Here is a 23,068-nt window from a genome sequence, read left to right as displayed (position 1 = left end):
ACTGGACTTGATTAGTCCAAGGAGCACTTTGAATACTTGTTGTTCTATTTTTGCTGTATACTTAATACATATATAATTGTGCACATTTTGGAAAATAAACAAATTTAATTTATATACATTTTGTGGAAAATATCTTATTTTTAGTGTAATTGAACACTTTGTATATTGACCCCCCAAAATAATACCTGGCCACCCCTGTTTTAAAAGTCTAGCTCTGCCACTAATATAATAGGAGCATTTAAAATAATCACCAATGTAAGGAGGGATTTACACTGACTACCAATGTACGAGGGACATTTTACACTGCCCACTAGTGTGAATGAAAGGATTCTATACCAAGCCCGAATGTAATGAGAAGATTTGCACTGACCACCAATGTAATGGAGACATTTAGCCTATGTTCACATTTGTGTGCGTCTGTTCTTTAGCAGATACACAACAGTGCCATTAATTGTTAATGACAGCCTCACGTGGTGGTGTGGTGCCGTGTGGTTTGGTGTGTGATTTTGAAAAAGGGTTAAGGACTTTTTTTCCCACATGTCTAGTACATAGAGCAGCCCAAACCTCCCCAATCCTGTCCTCTCCCCCCCCCCCCCATCATTTAACTCTATATACCTGTATACCTCCCCCATGCTCACCTGTGCAGCCCACCAAACTTCAATTCCTTCTCTGCCTACCTCTGCACACCCCACAACATTCCATCCCCCCCCCCCCTCATTTGCAGAACAAACGGATGGTAGAAATAATGACCATAGTTGCAGGAAGGACTATCAAGAATGCGAAATAATGACCATAGTTTCAGGAAGGAATATCAAGCATGCCCCTCTTTACTTACTCAGTGGGCAGCATTCGGTAGAGGTGATGGTGCTGAATAGGAAATACATATGAATGCCATCACAATTTACACAACACTGCAGCTGTTATTTACAGATCAATGCTGACAGAGCGTGCAGGTGAGTTATCTGTACATGGCAATAGGGCAGAGCTGGGTAGCATTAGTAGCAGCACTTCACACTGAGATATCGCAACACAACATGGGACTAAAAGTTTAAGGGGCAAGGGAATGAAAACCAGGACAGTTGGCAAGTATGGTGCAGCTGCTTTTGGCCCCATAACAATGATGGGCTTGGGCAGCTGCCCCTTTTGCCTTGCCTTAAACATGGCCCTGAGTATACATAGCTACATTGTGCCAGCTTGGACCAATGTAACTTTGTACCATAAACCAGGGTTACTCTGGAGGTTTCTATGGGTTCCTTGATCAGTGAGAAATTCATTTCCCACCTACAAGGACTCCCAATGTAAGGGGCCATTTTCCCACTGACATAGAATATAAGGGATCACTTCTACACTGATCCTCAGTGCAAGGCTTTTCTCAACTTACCAATAAACTAAAGGAGGCAATAGATGGATGGAATTTCAGCCGGTTCAAGGTCTAGTGGGACCAGACAAGTCTCAATCCATCGATCGACTTCAGTACAACCAGTCTGTTGGATTTTTTGCATGAGATTACATTGCCGGAATTATTGCATGTGATTACTGCTGGCGGCTATAGCCGCTAGCAGTAATCATTGTATTCGGCCAGCAGTGAAGGCACCCTGCTGGCAGAACACAATAGCGCTGTGGGAGGGATTTTCCCATCAACACTGATTGGGGGGAACTGATTTTGTTTCTTGTAACTCGTGGTTGCAGGAAAGAAAAATGGATCTTCTATGACTTGCTTAAGACTACACTTTCCCTTTGACTAGTGTAAGGGACACTACAATTTTCACATTCTTATTCTTTTCTGGCTGTTGTTATAACATTTCATGATTATGGATGTATAGAGCATGGGAATGCCAAGTATGGCATATTCTTTTTTTAAAAAATACCAACAACTTACGGAATATGCTTTTTTTTTTTTAATGGCAAAATGCAGATATAATAATTTTTAGCAGTATTCCACTGAGACCTCAGAATTGTTTTGAGGGTTCCTCCAGAGTAAAAAGGTTGAGAAAAGCTGGGCTAATCTATAAATAGTCTCACTTATGTCTGTCTATAATTTTACTTTAGTGTATGCATAAAAGCATTGGACAATTTGATTTGAATGTCACTATCTAGTCCGGCACAGCTAGACATCTGGTGCACGGGCTTCTATGGTTACAGTTGTCCTTTTATTCTGCATGCTCAGTACGAGCTGGAATACCGGTTTAACGTTTAACAAGTAAAATTATATACAGTAGGTCATAAGCATCTCAGATCTATGCTATTTACACAGTTAGTTAAAGGCAAGCTTAGACCAAACAGCTGATCTACACCTACATGAAGCGTTTTGCCGGTCAACAGATTAGAAAAAAAAAATTGTGGATTGAAAAATTCTGTTTAAAGGGTAACTCCACTTTCGTGGGGGGAAAAAAATAGCAAAGAAAAAAACAATAAAGCGTATACAATTGCGACAAATCATACCGTAATTGAATGTTATTAAAAATTACCTTTCCATTTCAATCTGCAGCCGTTGTAATTTTCTGAAAATGCAATGCAATATGGCTACCTGGAGCTGTTCTGTACACAGAATGTATACTGACCACACCCCAGAAACATCATTTCCTGCTTGTGTGATTGGCTCACCAATTTTCCCAGAAGTCTGCCTAAGATACAAGTCAGATTTCTGGCATCCCCTGCAACAAAAATTTTATTTTTGGGAAGATACTCCCAATAGGAACACATCTAAAGGGATGCAGGCCCAGCAGCTTTCCTCATTAGTGCTCTACAACTGCCACAGCTGGTTGATAATTAAGAAACCACTCCCATTTGACCCACTCAGCACAGGAGAACAGAGGAACAAACATGGGTTTCTTCAGAATAACAAAAGGTAGGAATCTGCAACAATTTTTGTTAAAATCCTTGTAATGTACAGAGCTCACCCAGAGTGGAATGTTTTTTTTCTCAACAAAAGTTAAGTTATGCTTTAAGTAGGCTAGAAGGTTTAGACTTCGGTTACGTTTTCATTGCTGTGCGTGTCCCCTTTGAGATTTGCCCTCACTTCCCCCTCTGTCTGCTACTGATCACTTAGAAATCTTTTTACCATGGAAACAACAGCCAGATATATAAAAAGAAAAGAAAACACAGGTCAGTGTCTGCAGACTTTATACTTTTCATGTAAATTTAACTCCTGGATACAAATACTCCATCCAAATCACACCCATCAAGTATAATATTCCTAAACCTAGATAATGGGTTCTCCTAGACAAGCAATGTGCTGAAAAGTCTTTACCAATCACTGTGACAAATTTTATCTGGACCTTCGACAATAACCTGGCTCTCTTTTCTTTACATAGTTTGATCAATAAAAACCCAAAGGGTTTTAAACATTTCCCACTCTGTTCTAAATAAAACTAAAAAAAAAATGTTGGGTTTGTAACTTATCAACTGTCACTTACCAATTCCAATTACTTACTCTTACACACAGATGACCCCTAAATCAGGACTGGACAAATCGCAGGAGCCAATGCTCCCTAAAAAAAAAAACAGCTGGGACCTAACAATTGAGGTTTTCTCTACTTCTTGTCAGTGGAGCTGGCTTCTAAAAAAATCCCCAGGATGTCCATGCCATTAAAGTGCTAGTATGCCCATTATAGGAAACTTACCAGCCAAACAATGCCTTCCAGCACTGTGCTGCCAGTGCCCCTGCAGGTCACAGGTGCTTCCATCTTCTTCCAGTCCTATTTCTCAGTTCAAACTGTTCTGTTGCTGAGTTGCTATGAATATTTTTAGAATGATTTTCTTATAGCATAGATATATGTGAATTGTTAGATTTTAAGACCATGTGTTGTGTTTTTTTTTTATTTTTTGTATTTGAAGCTAGGCCTCCCCTATTGATTTGATGACATACCTGTTGGGCTGCTCTGTGAAGCCCATACAGGAAATGAGGTAGTAGGAAGGGGGAGGGGACTTTAAAAAGGCCATGTGCTCAGACAAAGACACCGTTATTTGGAGGACTTTTTGAAAAGCAAGCCGTTTCGTCTGGAAGATCCTGGAAGATGACTCAAGCACCAGGAAGAAAGACCAAAGTTAAGTAGATGTTTAGTATGCCAATCAGATACATTGTACATGCTTATTTGCTAGAAAGGATAGGTAGCTTGTGCATGTTGTAGACACTGTAATAATTTGAATGCTATGAATTGTATTTCCTGCAGTTTTATGTGCAACCTGTTTAGTAAAGCAAATAATACAATACGGAGTTTTATTTGCCTCCTTGGATTATCCCGAAAAGAACCTTAATAGACACCAAGCAAAACTGTAGCTTGAATGGCTGAGCCACCATGAAGTCACTCTCGCGCATGCATGGGAGTCAAATCATCACCATGGCACAGAGCAGTGCATAAAAGTTCTGTGCATGCGTGGCTCAAGCGTACATTACTGCTGATAGGCAGGGAGAAGTATTTATGACAGAAGAGTGTAATAGGGTCTCTTCTGTCGTCAAAAAAAAAAACCCTACTGATTTGCTTTTTTTTTTTTTTTTTTTTTGGAGCTGAACTCTGCTTTAATTTGTCTGTTCCTGCACGAGAGGGCGCAAACATAAAATACAATACCCCAAAATATAAAAAAGGATAGTAAGAATGTAAAACGGCAAAAATGACATTTATGTAAATGATAAAATAAAGACTCAAAATGTGTGCTTAGTGAAAATTTTATATATTTGGATTGCTTTTAAAATACTAATCCCAGTCTTCATCTGAATAGAAGACAAAGGGTTCAGATTCATGCAAGGCACACCGCTCTCCCACAAACGGCATTACTGCTCCCTGGGAGCCCGTCCCTGGTAATAACCAGCGGCTGAGCTCTACAATAGCAGCCTCTCTCATTACAATGTATATTCCATCTACATGAAAGTGCATTATGTGGAATTCAAAAGAATCCAAAGTGACACTTGAAGTGAGATCACTGCACTGTGCTCTAGTCTGCTGAATTACAACTGGGACAAAATGTGATGTCAAATAGTCCCACCAGATCACTCGATGCTGGTCTGCACACTCTCAGGTTACATCTTGCAGTACAATATCTGTTTACTTTAATGCTCCACTCTTGTCTGAAACTGATGCAGCCCCCGGTGTATGAGCATAAAGGAGAGAGAAAAGAGAGAATGCTTTAACTCTCTCCACAAAACTGATTGAAGCAGCACAAAAGGCGAGGTCCCCAAACATTCAGACCCTGCGGTCTGCCGTCTTGATCCTCCTTTTTTCCTTCTACAGAATTTCCAGCACAAAAGCAAAACTTCACTCTGCAAGTCTAAACTGTTTGTAGATTCTACTTTGATCTCAGCTGCTCTACAGGTCATCCCAAGGTGATCGACACCAAGTGTACGGCCTTGGAAACGAAACAAATATAAATTGCAGAGTACTAAAAGGTAGAGAAAAAAAAAGAACACTCCAAAAAGGCAATGAAACAAATTGACTCGAAAAATGTGAACACACCATCGAGAATTTGGTAATACCATTTTGTTAATAAATTCTGGTTTTAAACTTTCAACAATAAGGCCCTGTTCCCACCTGAGCATATTACAGCTCGTAAAACGCTCATCTCTGAAGACTCAAAACGTCCAACAAGCAAAAATCTCATTAATTTTTAATGGCCCCTGTTCACATCTAAGCGTTTTGTCACCTGAAGCAAAACGCCTGAAGCTAAAAAAAGTACATAAGCTTCTTTTTGGCAGATTACAAGCATTTTGGTTAGATGTCAATGCCTGTCTTCAAACACCTGCAAAAAACACCTGAAAAAAAGCTAAAAAATACGCCTGAAAAAAGCCCCCCCCCCAAAAAAAAACGCCTGAAAAAAGAGCCCAAATAAACGATATGCTCAGGTGTGATTGGAGCCTAAAATATAAAATCTGTTGTGGGGTGCCAATCTGCAGAGCTTGTCATCACCCATCCTATTGCCTATTAACAGTTTTGGATCCTTTTGACTTATGGACATAGAAGTATTCTCAAATCACAGTGGGAAAAATTGGTTGACAAAAGCCCAGGGGTATGGAGTGGTCACACCTACTGATCAAGCAAACGTACCCAAAAATATCTGCAGTTTTCATTCTCAAAGTGGCAACCCCTTTAAACTAGAGTTCCACAGGTGATATTTAGGAGGTCAACGGGTTTACTAAAATTAATAACAAAAATTACCATTTGTTAAACTGATAGAAACCTCTCTGGTCTGAGACACACAAGTAGCATAAAGTAGAAGTCAGTCAGTCAATCAATGCAATGAGCCATCATGTGAGATTAATCGCTATTACATAATACTTGTGTAGCCTACTCCATAGGAAGTATGCTGTTCCATCAGCTTAGTGATCAATTGCTACTACTAGCGGATAATCACTTCAGTTTTTAATAGTCTGATTAAGCTAATAAACATTCTCCATGTAGCTCTAGCCCCAGCTGACTGCTTCAGCCTTTGAATGTTAGACCTGTTGTACACTGAACTGACTTAAAACAAAAAACTAAGGTAAAAACTATAATCCTTTTAAATGCGCAAAGTTTGTAAGTTTACAGCACCTCAGGGGTGTGGTCTATAGCAAACACATTTGCATATTGCATCAATGGGTGTAACGAAAAAACAAAAAACCAGGTGTGGTTAGTTTGGTAATGCATTGATCCAATGTTTAACCTCCAGCTAGACAAAGGGATTGGATTGCATAAAATAGTAAACAGCATAACTGAGCAATTACAATATTTATGATTAGTTGGATGATAAACCCCCCCCCCCTCTTTTTTTTAACCACATTTCCAGGTCGTGTTATAAAGAACACAAACTGACTTTTAAAAATGATTGCCTCTTGGTCAACTACCCATAAATCACTTTATATCTTCAAAGCTCTAATACTTATCTGAGTTGTAGTAAGTCTTACTAGAGGTGTGTCTTAGCATTTCCTTAATGTAGGGTGACCAGATGTCCCCGGTTAGAGGGGAAAGTCCCCAATTTATTCCCTGATTAAAAGATTGTGCCCCCCGATTTCTTTCCAGCTCTAAAAATGGCAACCCCGGGCCAGACAGCTGCAGGGTAATCCACCTTAGCAACATTTATGTGATTGGCCTTAAGCAGGAAGAACGAAGGGAGTGGTATGTGTTTCGGGAGGTAAGCATGTGGATTATGTGTTGCCTTGCCTCACTTGTGCTGGTGACCTGCAGTGTACACGTGGGCCTATGGGTCTGCACTCTTGACTCAGTTTGAAGTAGGCACCGGTATTATTAAACCATACCCCTTTAAGCTACTCCCACTTTGCATACCGCTATTATCCCCACTTCTTCTCTGTCCTTGTCCCGTCCCTAATAAAAGTGGGCATGGTCAGTAAGGTGTCCCCATATTTATTTGAAGATCTGGTCACCATACCTTAACACTGAAGGGTTGGGGTATGACAACACTACAAATATGTCATGAGTTTCTAGAGTCCATAAAACAAAGTAACTGAAGACAGTCAAATATCTAGAATTCCAACAAGTTCAGTAATTTTTTAAAACCTTTACAGAAAACACATTTCTTTGTACTCAACAGGATTAAACAAGGAACATTTTTGATATCAGGGGTTCCTTTAAAGCAGGGATCTCCAAACTACGGCCCTGCAGCTGTTGCGGGACTACACATCCCATGAGGCATTGTAAAACTCTGATATTTAGACGTGACTAGGCATGATGCGAGTTGTAGTTTCTGAACAACTGGAGGGCAATAGTTTGGAGACCCCTGCTTTAGAGGAAAAGTATATTGTACAATAGGGAAATACAGTGCGGCTTTGTTGCACAAAAAGCTAAATTGGTATGATTTGATACTTTAAAAAAAAATGAAAGCATTTAATAGAGTAAGGAAATGTTCAAAGTTCTTCGTCATTCTATAGCAAGTAAAGAGATGTTTCCATTTAGTCCACCGAGACTCGTGCAGTCAATCGAAGTCCAAACCGCCTGCCAAAATTTCACTGAATTACCTCTTTAATCTCTCCATGGCACTCCGAACTGATCTGTAAGTGTTTGGACAAGGGCTCGGAATGGCTGCCAAATTGTTGCATAAACAGGCATTCTATGTGATAAATAAATTTCTGAAAATTATTACATCAAAATGGAAAGCAGTTGGACTCGAGTGCTTCCATGGACCCAAAACTAGTACATTATAGGCATTCTGGAACGCAGTCTTAAAATTTATATCTGGGGGACAAACTCGGACTTATAATGATTAAAAATGAAGAAATTGAGTGATGACGTATATCTGCATTCATCACACGTGAATATATTACCAGCACATAACCGGTATCTTTTATTGATTGATTGCCGTTCACAGCTGCAACATTAAATGACTCTAAAAGTAGGACAATTAATCTAAACGCTATTTGTACTAATCTTAAAGTGTCAGCCAGTTTTGGATTTTCACCCACAAGAATGAAGAACTGGTTTAAAAAGGCACCCATCTCTGCTTGGGCTCCTTCTGCTTAGTCTGAATAATGGTTTCCATCTCCAGCAGCTATCTTAAGTGGAAACTATACGTTTTTTGGCAATTTCATTTTAATTTGAGATGTTTTTGATCTAAGGATTTGTATCTGTTCAAAACTTTTTGGGTTATGAACAAATATTTAAGAAGGATTCCCATAATACTATGGGTTGTCTCTAGAGGAAGCAGAGCAGCGGATACTTGCCTTTAAGCTTGCTCTGCATGATCTTCATTAAACTCCCCAAATGATCCTGATCTATATAAAAACATTTAAAGGGCCCGAGTGTGCATGCTTATGTGCAGTGCAGACACCTTTGTATAGGCCTAATCTCAGGGAAACATCACCAATCAACTGAGAAACTCTAACCAGGGAAATCCAATCCCCTTGTAGCCCCAAGGGTGCCTGATCAAGTCAACCAGGTTAGGATCATTTACATCTATGGGAACCTTAGAGCTCCTTAACCTTATAGCTCCATACATTTCAGGCATAAATTGGCCAGCAATACCCATTCATATGGGATTTAAAAAAAATTAAATAAAAAAGTATACTCACCTAGGTGGATGCAGCATCGATCCAATGCTTCACCTGTCCCTTGCCGGCTCTGCTCTCAGAATTGATCGATCAAAGACTGCTGATCACTCAGTTCTCAGCATTGCGAGCAGAGACCCGTGGACTGTCAGTCTCCAGCTCTTTGCTCTGCCCCTCCAGCACTCTGGAGGGCTGAGGTGTGGAGGAGGCAGAAAGGGCTGGTTCAGGCTCTTAACAGATCACTGAGAAGCTGAGCCAGCTGTCGGTCCAGGCTTCTAGTCGGAATCTTTTCAAAGCCTAAGCCACTTCTGTGCTGTCAGCCAGCAGCTGGCTTCAGCCCACTGTCGGCTAAAAATGGATCACAGGAGTGCAGGACGAACTGCATTCCTTTGAACCATAGGAGAAGTATAGCCAAAATAGCTTTGGCTAAACTTCTCTCCTAAAGTAAACCTGAAATTGTGTTTTTAAGTACAGTAGAAATGCACAGGTTAATTTTAAAGCCTTGCACATAAAATAACTAAAAATAAGCATCTGAAGTACAAACTTTGCAGTGGACTGAATGGCCCAACTGAGGCTAACACTCCACTATCTGTTGCAAAGTAATCAAATGAGAACTGCAATCCCAACCCATACTAATGCTGCAGGCCCTAATCCAGATACCTGTGCTGCCAGTCTAGCATGAACGCAGATTGTCTGCTCATATCCACAGCCCACGTGTTCGCTGAAACTGGCTTGCTTGGACGGTCTCAAAAAGCCGTTTGTTTTTAGCACAGCCAAAAGCGATCAAATAATGTTCTGCAAATTTAAAATGATTTTCACAAATGGGCACTCCTGATTTATTATTATCAACAGAAGACGAAGACAAATAATTTATGGTGGAACAAAATATTCTAAGAGGAGAATTTTCAGAACATGCACAAGATAAATAACAGGAGGGAAACATCAGCACTCTGTGCCGTGCTGCTAATATGGATGATGTATAGTAACTTGTAATGATTTATAAGGTATGAATCCCCGAGCCGTGACTGAAAAGAAACAAACTGCTTACTGTTAGCACAAATTCATTTTCAGGTATAATACGAGTTTTGATCTTTGCTTATCAAAGCTTCTGGCTTCGTAACACTTACAAATTAACATATACAGAAAGGAGTGCTGTGTATGAAAATGAATTGACTACCTTTTTTTGAAACCTAGTTTTAAAGGGTGTTGAGGTGGCCAGTAAGAATCCTTCACTGATTAACACAGAAAAGGAACATTTTTAGAATGGCAACAGACCTAAAAAGTCTCATGTGTTAAATATGGACACAACATGCAAGCATGGAGTCTGTGGAACACGCATAGCTGTTTTCTTTCATCTCCATGGAAAAAAAATCTCTTTTTTATCTCTATTGGAAAATAGCTACTGATGGAAAATTCTAAATCAGTAGAAATACAGTTTATGTAAAACATATTTGTTGAGTGTCTGGGCTATATTTACCATAATGTCACTTGTGGACCAATGCCTAGGGCATTGGAGAATTGGGGGTGGCACAGAGTATAAAAATATACAAATGATATTTTTCTTATTTCCTTCTTCTGGCCACATCTGGTATTTGTGGCTAAATTCAGCAAGACTCGTCACAGTTCAGGAAACATGAAAATCTTTCCTTTTTCTCTCTAGCGTCTTGGTCTGTACAGCTAAAATGAGGCTGTGAATATAAAGCAGACCCAATCCTGCCCCTAATAGAGTACATTCTAGCAGTATGTGTATAATGTTATCTATCCAACATATGTACATATACTTTCAAAGCATACAGACATGCCCAGCGCTAGGAGGAAAGGACTAAGCAGAGGGCATACATGACTGGGTGAAAGGGGATCGTGCAGCAAAGGTCAAGTGGGGGATAAAAGTAGGTGGTCTGTTAGGGGGTACTTACCTTATTGGTCAGTTGTCCGGGCAGGGGGTGGAGATGTTGAAATATAGGTTCAGGGTAGGAGGGGTCAGGTCAATCTTGGAGAAAGCGTGGAAGAAAGTCCTTCCCTTCCACCCTATTGTTTGTTTTTCGTGGGGTTAACACTTTTTGGGGGGTATGTCAATTTTTTGGCTTCTGAAGGTGGGCGGTTTGGGGTCCTTGACAGGGGTTCATCAAACTGTTTTTTTGGGTAAAATGGTGGGGACCCATCCGAGGTATGGCGTCCTCTAATTGGTACAGGTGGGTGTCTGAGGTCGGCTGTGTTAGTCTCCGAGGCAGTGCTTAGCGGCTGGAGAAGTGACTAAGCCAAATGGTGACCCAGACACAGAAGTTGGTTTATATGGTACTGTCAAGGACCTACAAACATGAGTATCTGGGTTATTGTTATTTCAGTGTTTTATTTTTACTCCAAGACGAGTAGCGTGTTTATTATATAGTTATAAGTGTGTGTGGGTATTGGGGGGAAAGGAGATATTTATAGTAGTCCAGCACGGGAGCTCTGATCTACCCAGATCATGTATTTCCTAGAACCTGAGGCTCCTTGTGTGTATATGCTGAGGCAAGCTTTGACATACACTGAGGGCGGCCATAGACTATTTGAATCTCGGATGGTTCAGCAGAAACTGGCCAAGCTTTGAACCGTGTGGGGGCAGGCTGAATGTACCAAAAGTTGATGGATGGATCAACTTGGGTACAACCAGCCTGCCGGATTCACTTCCGATTATCGCTAGCAGCTGCTATAGCCACTAGCAATATTCACCGTCTTGCCCGGCGGGAGGAGACATTTGCTCGTCAGGAGTCAGCACTGTCTGTGTTGATGGGGAAATTGTGCACATTTCTTTCTTGCAAACTGTGGTTGCAGGAAAGAAATTCACACAGTCTATGGCCTGCCTAAGTCAGCCTTTCACTATAGATTGATAGGGGTTCCTTGATCTCTGCTTCTCAAATAAGTAACTACTGTGACCAATGATCTTTTCAGCTCCATGTAAGTGGGGTTTAATCCAAATGACCATAAATGTAAGGAGCATCAGATTACCATGCCATAGAGCTGTAGATAAAAGTTATTAACAGGGGTTCCCTGAAGCTGTAAGGTGAATTCAAGGGCTCCAAGGGTGGAGAAAGGCTATTTTATTTCACAATGCCATAACTTAAAACTTTGCAAAAGTGTAGAAAATACTATGCGTTGACTGCTTACCATGATGAACGACACCCTTCAATCCGTGAATAATTGGATCCAGAGCAGGATTGTTTCTCTGTGAGGCCTAGTGGCAGAAAAAAGACAAAGGATCATTTATTTTTTTTCCTTCAAGCCTACATTTAACAGCTTTTTCTCATTTAGATTTCAAATAATCCAAACAGATCAAATTATACACCAAAACACTCATATTTGGACAAAACCATGATCCTGTTTCATGAGCATGTCCACAATTTTGGTTTAACATTCAGGTCCGTTTGACTAAAACTGGAACACACCCAAGTTTAATACATGTACAGATCTACAGAAATTTCGACCTATACTCACACATGTCACATGACAGCCTTTCTGTAATAGACATATGGTAAAATAATACGTATCTTTAATGGGGAAATTGCTGCTCCAGGCACCCTTCACTGCTGGGCATAGAGCTGAAAGCCTAGGCACTTAGTTATGTGATCATCGAGAAGGATCAGGATTCAGAATGCCTAATCCTCCACTTCACCACAGGTCATATAACCAAGATGCATGACGGTTGATTACCAGAAATGGAGTGTGCAAAATCTGGTGCAGGTCTGCATAGAAACCAATCAGGTTCCAGTTTTTTTTGTCAAAACTTAATTGAACAAGCTAAAGTTAGAAGCGGGTGGCTACCATGCACAGCTGCACCAGATTTTGCACTTTCGAGTTTTAGTAAATGAAACCCTTGGTATGCAGGTATGTGTTCAGCACCAAAAAGAATCAACAGCAGCATTTTCTCCAGAAAAGGTATGCATTCCAGCTTATTACACTTTACTCCCAGTTAATATAGCTTTATGGTAGAATTTGAGAATCAGACCTAAAGGGATCTCTTTGTTTAATTTAAAAAAAAAAAAAGATACAAACCTAAATTTCTGGCAAGATATAATGCTATTAAAACCAGTCTGTGTGTTCCTGAAATGATAATTGAGCATTTGGCATGGAAAGGCAAAGTACTGCATGACATAAAGAGAACACTGCACAGTTTTGAAGGCAACCACTAAAAAAAGTCTTCAAACCTGCATCACATTAAACACAACCGGACGATCCTTGAATGCTGAAAAAGAATCAATACATTTTCATGTACCATCCCTTTCCTACAGACTTTATGGAAAACCTCAATAAACCTGCCTTATTTATTGTCAACCTACTGTAAAAAAAATTAATAGTGCACCAAAAAACATAAAAAGGTGCATTTGTTACATTTTTGCACTAAAGTATGCAGAGCATTGCAATTGTGATCAGTGCAACCCTGGTGCACAAGCTGCTGCATTGCCTACCCCAGACCCAAGTCTGTAGATAGGTACGGACCTTCTGTTATAGGACTGGAGGAAGTAAACTATGAACTACAAATGTGGTGATGCCACTGCCCTGCTGGCCCTTCAACTGATTCCCTCTGCTGCAGTGGCAGATGGGATGTGTAGCATGTTCATTCACAGATCCTTATGAATAGGTGTAGCTGTGCAGGTGGAGCCATGCAAAACTACACAAGAAAAAAAAGAAAAGAAAAGAAAAAACGACTGTAGTGAGTAGCACCCCACAATTCAGGCAGTTTGAGAGTGGGAACTTGAGAAATGCGACCATGGTTTCATGGTACACCCTTAATGTAGATGCAACATGAAACATGGTCATACAGGTGGAATAAGCCTTTAAAGTAGTAGTAAAGCGCAAAAAAAACCCCCAAAAATCCTCTCCCTGCAAATCAAGAGTGTAATGTGGTAGTATGCATCGCATACTAGCACATTATGAAAGACTTACCCTAAAACAAAGCCCTCCAGCGGCATGCTGTCACTGCTTCCATCTTCCCCTGGACTTTCTTCTGGGTTCGCGGGCGCTGGCTGTTTGAACAGCGGAGACATGCGCGCGCGAGTCACTGCTGCAGCACAGTTCTCTCAATGGATGGCATGCAAACCATTGAGAGAGCACTGGGCATGCTCCGGCGCTAATAATTATCTCCTAGGAGTTATTTACTGTACCTACAGGTAAACCTGTAGTTATAAATCAATAGAAGGACTTTACTACCACTTTATTGCTGAACTGTAAAACACGCAAATCAATGCAGCTTGGTATCAATTATTTAAACCCTAACATTTATTTATTTTTTTCAAATTGGTATCAGCTGCTTGCAAACCTCGATTGGCTCCCAGTGCTACCTCCCTCAATCTGACTGCAGTTGTAGGAATGGGAGGCAATTACGTGTGTTGCAAGCAAATGTACTCACAAAAAACACTCTGGTAGGAGAAAAAGGGCAGGATAAGCCAAGGTATGACCTCATCAGTCTTTGGTTGAATTTCACTGTCCATTCAGCAGGCTGCAGGGGAAGGCACTGTAACAGTTACCTTATATGTAGTTCATCTGCGTATTTAGCGATTACCTAGCATTCAGCTTTAAAGTGCTATTAAAAGTAAAACTAAAAATATAATATATTGCAGCTTACCAATCATTACATGTGGTGGCTGCATCAATATTCTTTTTAGCATATTACCCTCTGCTTTTTTCCCCTGGGGATCTGGCCAGTAACACACCTCCTTTACTAGAGTGCACCCCCTCTGGAAGAAGGAGCCCAGAGGGTACATTTGGACAACAGCACTGCAGAGGGTGTATTAGCAGATTTAAATACACTAACAAATTAAAGCCAAACTTCAGCTAACACTTTATAAGCAGTCACAGCAACAGTTTACTTCCTTTTGTGAAAAAAGTTTTAGGCCTCTTTCGCACGGGCGGTGTGCCCGACGGAGTGTGTTTTGCTCAGCGGCGGATAGATCCGCCGATCCCCGCTGAGCAGGGGGATGACAGCTCCATCTCCGCTCTGTGTGCGGAGACAGAGCTGTCAGATCCCCGCTCTCCACTATGGGGAGATCGGATGAGCATGGACCGCCTGTCCGCTCTCATCCAATCCTATCTGATCCGTTCCTCCAGACAGAGGGAAAATAGGGTCTCCATCTGTCCGGATTTCATGGGCAAGATCGGATCAGATAGCAGCGGGTGTCAGTGAAGAGGTCTCCGCTGTTATCCGCCGCTCCATAGGGCTACATGGAGCATCCGATCAGGTCTGCCTGAAAAACTGACAGGCGGATCGGAACGGAAAGCCCGTGTGAAAGGGGCCTTAATTTGTGAATTTTCCCACCAGATAACATTCCAAAAAAAAGTATTCCAACAAATTATAATATTTTTTCTGAAGATCTGTTTGAGCCTGAGGCCACTGAAGATAGCGCTGGCTTCCATGATGAGATGAAGACCCTCCGGATAATTTTTGATTTTTTTTTTTTTGCATCCTAATAACCTACGATATTTCCACACTCAAGTCACTTGGGGAAGCAGCCCTGTACCTCACCATCCTGGTTTACTGCTTATAAAAGGCAAAACAGCCTTAAAAAAAACAAGATCATTGAGCAGAGCAGCAATATACAGCTTTAAGGGGAAAAAATGAATCATAAGTGCCAAAAAAAAAAAACAGTCAGTAAAGCAAGATATTCTGTTTTTGCAACACTTGGACCTGACAATGCAGCCTCAGCTGCCTTAATAATGTATACATTTTGGGAAAAGTAGCAGAATATCAGTTTCTGTTATATAGTATGCTATGCTATGTATAATGTATAAGTACAGCTTAGTTATTTTTGGTTTGTTACGAGGCAAACACAGGGTTTAACCTGATGATTGAGCTCACAAGAAACTCGAAGTTTCTATCTCACCGAAGTCACCGAGTACACTAAGATGTTAAAGCCTTCTATTTAAAAAGAAGCACAAATAAGTCCTCTCTGCACAAAAAAAAAAAAACCCACCTGCTGGCTTCACCACCAACATACGCTGTCATAGAAAAGCTTGATGGAAAATCTTCAGCATCTAATCATGCTCTGTGATTTTAGCCACTGTCCCTCTACATTCCTATAGGACACACTACATCATTTAGGGCTAATAATAATTGCCAAAATGACACTTTGAGAGCAGAAGTAACAGAACTGCTTCCACTCTCTACCACATCCCTGTATTAAAATGGTAGAGATTTGGCGGGGCTATCTTATATACTGGGGGGCGTATTCACTAATGATTGGCCTCTGGACCCCCTAGTCACTCCAATCACATTCCTAGCATTCTCCTGCACCCTCAATTGGCTTTTACTGATGGTTCTGGTCCAATCACTGGCTTTTAAAGCCCAGTTCGTGTTCCATTGCATTTTGGTCGGTTCTGGTTGCCGAATTCCGAACTTTTTCAGCAAAAAGTTTGGAATTCGGCCGAACCTCGAACAGTCAATGTTTGGGTCGAACCGATGGTCGACCCGAACCGTTCGATCATCCCTACTCATCACTGTGTGGCTTCACCTTTCACTGTCCAGTCAAAAGCTGGAGAAGGTCCAGATAACCTGTGCTCAAAGCAAGTAATGAATGATGCTGATAAGCAAAATGAGGACATTTAGCTACAGAAAAAAGTACTGTAAGGGCAATCTCTGGATTAAATGTGAATATTGCAACAAAAGCTATTTGTGTCCTCTTTCTGCTGGGGTTCTGGTTTAAGGGCGAACGCCATCTATCTCTCCATGTTTTATGTTGCACCCATATTTAAGGTGCAAAGTGAAGCATGGTCAGAGGCTGCCCCTCCTCTTACTGGATCAGGCGTGGCTGTAGGTGGCTTCGCCTGCAGTGTCGTGTCATTGGGGTCTCCAAACTATGGCCCTCCAGTTGTTCAGGAACTATTATTCCCATCATGCCTAGTCATGTCTGTGAATGGCAGAGTTTTACAATGCCTCATTGGATGTGTAGTTCCACAACAGCTAGAGGGCCGTAGTTTGGAGATCCCTGCGCTGTTAATAAAAAACTGAGTCCTGTCTACCACCAGGGCAGAGGAACTTGTAGTTTTCAAAGGAACACAAGTGCAATGAAGTCACTGTACTCAGTCCATTGACACTGTCTGCAGACCTGTAACTGAAGGGCCATACCTGCCAAAGCCTGTGCCATTGCACCCGTTATCCCATGCTAGGAAGCAATGCTTTCCGGGCTCCAATGTAAAAAAAAAAACAAGCAGCAGGTGGCAGGTGCAGGCTCAGCACCATTGCTGGTTTGCTTCCAGGTTTGGGGCACACATGGGCATGACCCCTGCTGGCCCGTGCTGTGATTACACATAGCACTAGCAAATTTCAGCCAATGATTTTGGTGGAAACCAGCTGATCTGCTGTGTCCAATCGCACAGGATTCTGTGTTTACAAACACAACAGAACTCTGTGTACAATTAACATTGAGCTAGCCATTTCTTCTCCCTGAAAAATGGGGAAAAACTGCTAGATTAGTAAGTAAAAGCAGAAAACATTACACACAATACAGATTGTTAGGCCCACAGTTTACCCTTTGATTTTCCCTAGATGGTAACCCCTTACCAGCCAGTATCATTAGTACAGTATTACCACTGATCCCCATATTAGTGTCACTAGTGATGTTAGCATCAGTTAGTGACCCTCCCAGAAAGTGTCTATTAGTGCCCGATTGCCGCCACCCTATCACAGTCCCACTAGAAGTCGCTGATCACGCCATTACAGAATTGCATCTATAGCTGCATAAATTTCAATATATATAAGCTTGTAGATGATATAACCTTCACACAAACCAATTAATATACACGTATTAGGATTTTATTTTTACCAAAGACATAGCGGAATACATTTTTGCCTAAATTTATTTAAAAAAATTTAATTTGTTTATTGGATAGTTTTTTTTTTTACATTTTTGTTCTTTTTTGTTAATATAACAAAAAAAAAAAAACCAGTGGTGATCAAATACCACTAACAGAAAGCTATATTTGTGTAAAAAAAAAAAAAAAGAAAAAAAGGAAGAAAAAAGAAAAAAAAAAAAAAGGAAGATATAAATGTCATTTGGCTAGTGTTGCATGACCGCACAACTGCCAGTTAAAGTAGCACAATAATGAATAGCAAAACATGTTATGATCATGAAGGGGGGGAAAACCTTCCAGAGCTCAAGTGGTTAACTGAGCATATCTTTTTCCCCATAAAGGTGGACTTCGTTTTTAATGCATTGCTTAGCAGGGAAGACTTTTACATTTTAAACCTAGTTTCTTTATTCCAGATGTAGGACAAATCATGGAATCAGTTAAAATAAAGCAGTACAAAGAAAAATAAATGTATGTTTTTCCGTCTTCATAAAGACTTTATGCACTTAACGGTTAAATTATCGTAAAGTACAAATAACCTATCTCCCCCTGCTTTCTTAACCATTTTCCTCCATGTTTCTCTTTAACAAAAGCAAACCAAGTTACAACTAACAAAAATAGCCGACCACCAATGGAGTGGAAAAAGCCAAGCGCGGGTTGATTGATAGAATGTGTCAATTGGCAAACAGCAAAATGGGGCAGCTGAAATTTTATTTAAAGCAATCTTGGTGCATTGGACCACTTACTCTCCTTCGAGAAAATAATATGATTTCCTCCTAACTGAGCGGTGTCTGCTTATTTAAGCCGCGGTGCACAAGATCATTCAATCCTCGCAACCGGTGAGAAAGAGAAATGACTCACTAGGGGGTAACATTTTATCGCAATGAAGGCTATCTTATAAAAACGGTCACTGGTTTTAAATGCTTCTCCTGCAATGAAAGTAATACCTTGGACACATCCACCTTTGTGCTGCTGAGAGTGGTCTACTTAATTGGAAACCTTGGCTAAAAGATTTTTTTTTTTTTTTTTACATTAGAGGGAGAAAAATAATCTAGCGGAGCAGAAAATGACAACATGGTAATGATCAATGTGAAATTTCCAGGTGAAAAAATTGATTTAGCCATTCATATGTATTAAACAGCTTTGAACAGCTGAAACTAGTAGCATGATCACTTTTGATGATAAATAATTTATAGGTCGCTGAGATAATTCTGGGAAATGATGGCTTGCACAAGTGTACTTTGCTACATAATTATCGGACTAAAAAAGATATACCTGTTATAAGGGCATGCAAAAACTTTATCTAAGTGCAAGGAATTTGGTGTTCGCACAATTTTTTATGACATATTTAGTATTACACCATTTAAAGGTAACCTGTCATGAAAAGTGACAGGTTCTTTTTTTTTTTTTTTTTAAAGCCTTGCCTCTTCTCCTGGTGACATGTGTGCAGCATTACCCAGCTGGTCCACCAGAGCCCTGAGTAATGACCTGTACACAAAATTCGAAAATTGTACAAAAATTACCGCCCTGAACAGGATTAACTATGAACAGTATTGAGCTACCTGCCTGGAATTAAGCTTTGTCTGGGTTAGGAAAACAGGCCAACAACCGGGCTTTGCGGTCTAGCATTGGTGTCTGGATCACAATACTAGCTTAGCAAAATTGCAACACCCTTGTATATTAAGACCATTTAAATTTGTCTTTTTCCTCAGTGCCTTCGGTTGTTTCCCCAAAGCTCTGTCTGGATACATACAAGTTTAAATAGGGCTTCCACAGCCTTCCTAAACGTCACAAGTTATTAAAGAGAAACCTTAACCGTGCCCATAAATTTTACTTTCCATATGACAATTACCGATTACACTCCCTTGCGCAGGATAGGACATCTCAGCAAATCCTGCGTGGTCTTTTTCTCAAAAGCCGCACATCCCTTAGTATCCCAAAATCTTAAATCTTAAATCTGGAACTGGTTGTCTCTTCTTCCTTTGCACAGATGACCACTTAATAATGCTCTCTTGATCCTGCATATGCGCTGCTGTGCCATGGGTCTTGATATTGACTCATTCTGAAAACAGTGGGCTATATCGGCTCCATGGCCTCCTAGGATTTTGTGATATTTGTGATATATGCCATTTTATACACAGCCCAAGCAGTCTATGCATTGCCTGATTGCACACATTGCCTGTAACATTTATAAGCCCAGGAGGTAGTGGGCAGGCAACACATTAGCCTTGTGGGGGGAAAAAAAAAGTTTTTCTAAAAGAAAAAATGATCTGCAATTGTGAAAAGGGTGAGGAGGAGAAGACAGTAAAGATTTTCATCTATAGCAGCCTCTTTAGTAGAATGGAGACCTTAAAAGAGACGTAGAGTAAAACATTGGATTGCGATTACCTTGGTTTGAGAGCGTTTATCAAGTCCAAATAAATAAAAAAAAATTTGCTTGTCTTGCAAAACAAGCGATGTCTTGATATACAAGTACCATCATGTCACAACTGAGTATAAAAGAAAAGAGAGGTTCCTCTAAGTGTAGCAATATGGTTACATTTAACGAAGGTACAACATTTAGCAACTCACATGGTTGAGGATTCAAACAGGCACATCTAAGTATGCAGGCATCTGGGGTAAAGCTTTCCACATAGACTGTTCGCCTCACCGCCATTGACGTCCCGGTCACGACTGCAGACTGACAGAAGTGAGAGGTGGCTGTGAGGAGGATGGTCTATGTTGACTCTTCATTAAATCTAACCATATTGCTATACTTAGAGGCACCTCTCTTCTCTTTTATACACTGTAGCTAGTGCTGGATTTTGCTTCGAATCCCCTTGTGGATGGACACTTTATGGTTACACAACCTATCACATTGCTATAATCTTTTTATATGGACTATAAACTGAAGGACTTACAAATAAATGGTTGTGGAGCGAATCATCTGAGTTTCCATTATTTCTTATGGGGAAATTTGCTTTGATATAAGAGTGCTTTGGATTAAAAGCATGTTTCCAGAACAAATTATGCTCCCAACTCAAGGTTTTACTGTATGTCCAAAGCTTTTTTGTAGGTTACAGGAGCGCGCTAACTTGTTCTCCCCTATGACCCAGAATCAGCCAACAGTGGGGCTAAAGTGTGCCGTCGGCAGACTTTTCAGTGCCTCCTCAGGGTCTGGAAAGATCCCCAACCATATTATTAAGTCCACCCAGATGCCTGAACGGTAGCTGGCTCAGCCTCCCAGCGTACTACTGAACGATGGAGAGGTAGAGCAGAGAGCCAGTGACCAACAGTTAACACTCTCTGCTCAGGGCAGATTGAGAACTGAGCGATCAGTGGTCACGTGATCGCTCAGTTCTGGGGCTTAGAGCTGGCAGGGGACAGCTGAAGTAGCACGATCTATCCATCTATAGCAGATCTATACAGTAGTAGAATGTGTACTGTATATTTAAAGCAGGGCTAAACCCTCCTATTTCAGTTCAGTTTTGGGCACCAATTCACAAAACGTATATTGGAGAACTGGAGAAGGTCATAAGAGGCATGGAGGAGCTCAGCTATAAGGAAAGATTAGAGGAACTGAATGTATTTTCTCTTGAGAAGAGGAGATTAAGATCCGGTTCACACTGGGGCGACTGTCAGGCGACCTGGTCGCCTGACAAGTCGCCGTGGGTCGCCTGCCATAGATTAGCAGAGGACCCGTTCTAATAGGAGCGACACAAGTCGCTCCGACTTAGAAAAAGGGTCCTGTACTACTTTGAGACGACCTGGAGCGACCTGCATTGACTTCAATGATATGAAGTCCGTGCATGTAGCTCCGAGGTCGCGGTGCGCGCTGTGCACCGCGACTTCACAGGTCGCCCGGCAAGTCGGGTCGCCCCTATGTGAACCGGCTCTAAGGGGGGATATGATCAACATGTATAAATACAGAAGGGGTCCATATAGTGAGCTTGGTGTTAAGTTATTCACTTTAAGGTCATCATAGAGGGGACAAGGGGGCACTCTTTACCTCTGGAGGAAAAGAGATTTAATCTCCAAATACAGAAAGGTTTATTCACAGTAAGAGCTGTGAAAATGTGGAGTAGACTCCTTTAAGAGCTGGTTCTGGCTAGCTCAGTACCCTGCTTTGAAAAAAGGCCTTTATTCTTTCCTAGATGCACATAATATAACTGGGTACTAACAATTTTAGGTAAAATTGATCCAGGGAATATCCGATTGCCTCTTAGGGGATCAAGAAGGAATCTTTCCCCCCTGCTGGAGCAAATTGGATTGCGTTTTGCTGGGGGTTTTTTTGCCTTCCTCTGGATCAACTGTGATAAAGGATTGTGTATATAGGATTGTATGACCCCCCCCCCCCTCCTCTTTTTATTGGTTGAACTAGATGGACTTGTCTTTTTTTTTCAACCTAACTATAACTATTCCTTTACAGCCAAGGAACCTTCCATCCTAGCCTCTGATTTGCAGTTGCCATGGTGCTGCACAAGTGGGCAGTTATGACACCAGCCATTTAATGGCTTGACAGTTCAGTTAAGAGTACAAGAAACGGTGACAGTCAGGCAAAGCATGCATTGAATGTAATGTTTTGGGAAACAATTAAATAGATGGGTTTAGTTCCACTTTAGGTGCACACTGTGCATGTTCGTGGTCTGCAGATACTGATGGATACTTGGAAAGATACAGTACTTTCCATTTAGCATGCTGAAAATACAGTAAAAATTTGCATCATAGCATGACAAGAAATAAATGATATTACAATGGTACCCAGAAAACTAGACCCTAAATTGCTTTCTTCTTTCTTCGGGACATTATGTTTCATTCCAGCTGAACCGACGATAAGAAGAAAAAAACTACTTTGGATGAACTCAGAGATTTGGTGGTGTGATTTGACTCCAGGCACTGGGCGACTGCAAGACTATGGATGACTGCACTGCACACTCAAATGTCAACGTGAGCTGACAGGTGTATTGAGCCAAGGACTGCTAATTGTATCACAGTGAGAGTACACTTATAGTATTATACAGTTGCTGACAGTAACCAGAGAGCAGAATTGCTGCAGTTATAAGGCTTCCATCTGCATTTATTTAGACTTATCAGCTCAGATGACACAGTGAAAGTTTTATAAATAACACACAGCTTGAGATCTGTATCTTTTCTTCTTTTACGTGAAGTTTTGACACCCAGGCATCTATCTACAAAGATGAAGAATAAAAAATGTGCCCGTTTTTGATGTTCTTTATTTCTTTGCTTCTCATTATATATATATTCCTGCATTTCTTTTTTTTTTTTTTTTACAGTATTATC

The 23,068-nt window shown here is 40.9% G+C and overlaps 1 protein-coding gene across 2 annotated transcripts in view; it reads right to left on the bottom strand.

Annotated features, from left to right (window-relative positions):
• The window catches only part of PTPRG (protein tyrosine phosphatase receptor type G), a 776,809-nt gene that overhangs the window by 289,644 nt on the left and 464,097 nt on the right, over positions 1-23,068 (bottom strand). For both annotated transcript variants that reach the window (XM_082265202.1, XM_082265201.1), the window contains exon 6: positions 12,116-12,182. In XM_082265202.1, coding sequence (XP_082121328.1) covers positions 12,116-12,182 — 67 coding nt within the window. The remainder of the gene's footprint in view (positions 1-12,115; positions 12,183-23,068) is intronic.

The sequence above is a fragment of the Pelophylax lessonae genome (genome assembly GCF_965119305.1).
Source record: "Pelophylax lessonae genome assembly, chromosome: 8".
NCBI lineage: Eukaryota > Metazoa > Chordata > Amphibia > Anura > Ranidae > Pelophylax > Pelophylax lessonae.
The sequence above is the reverse complement of the archived record's forward strand: the minus strand, read 5'-3'. Positions and strand labels throughout refer to the sequence as shown.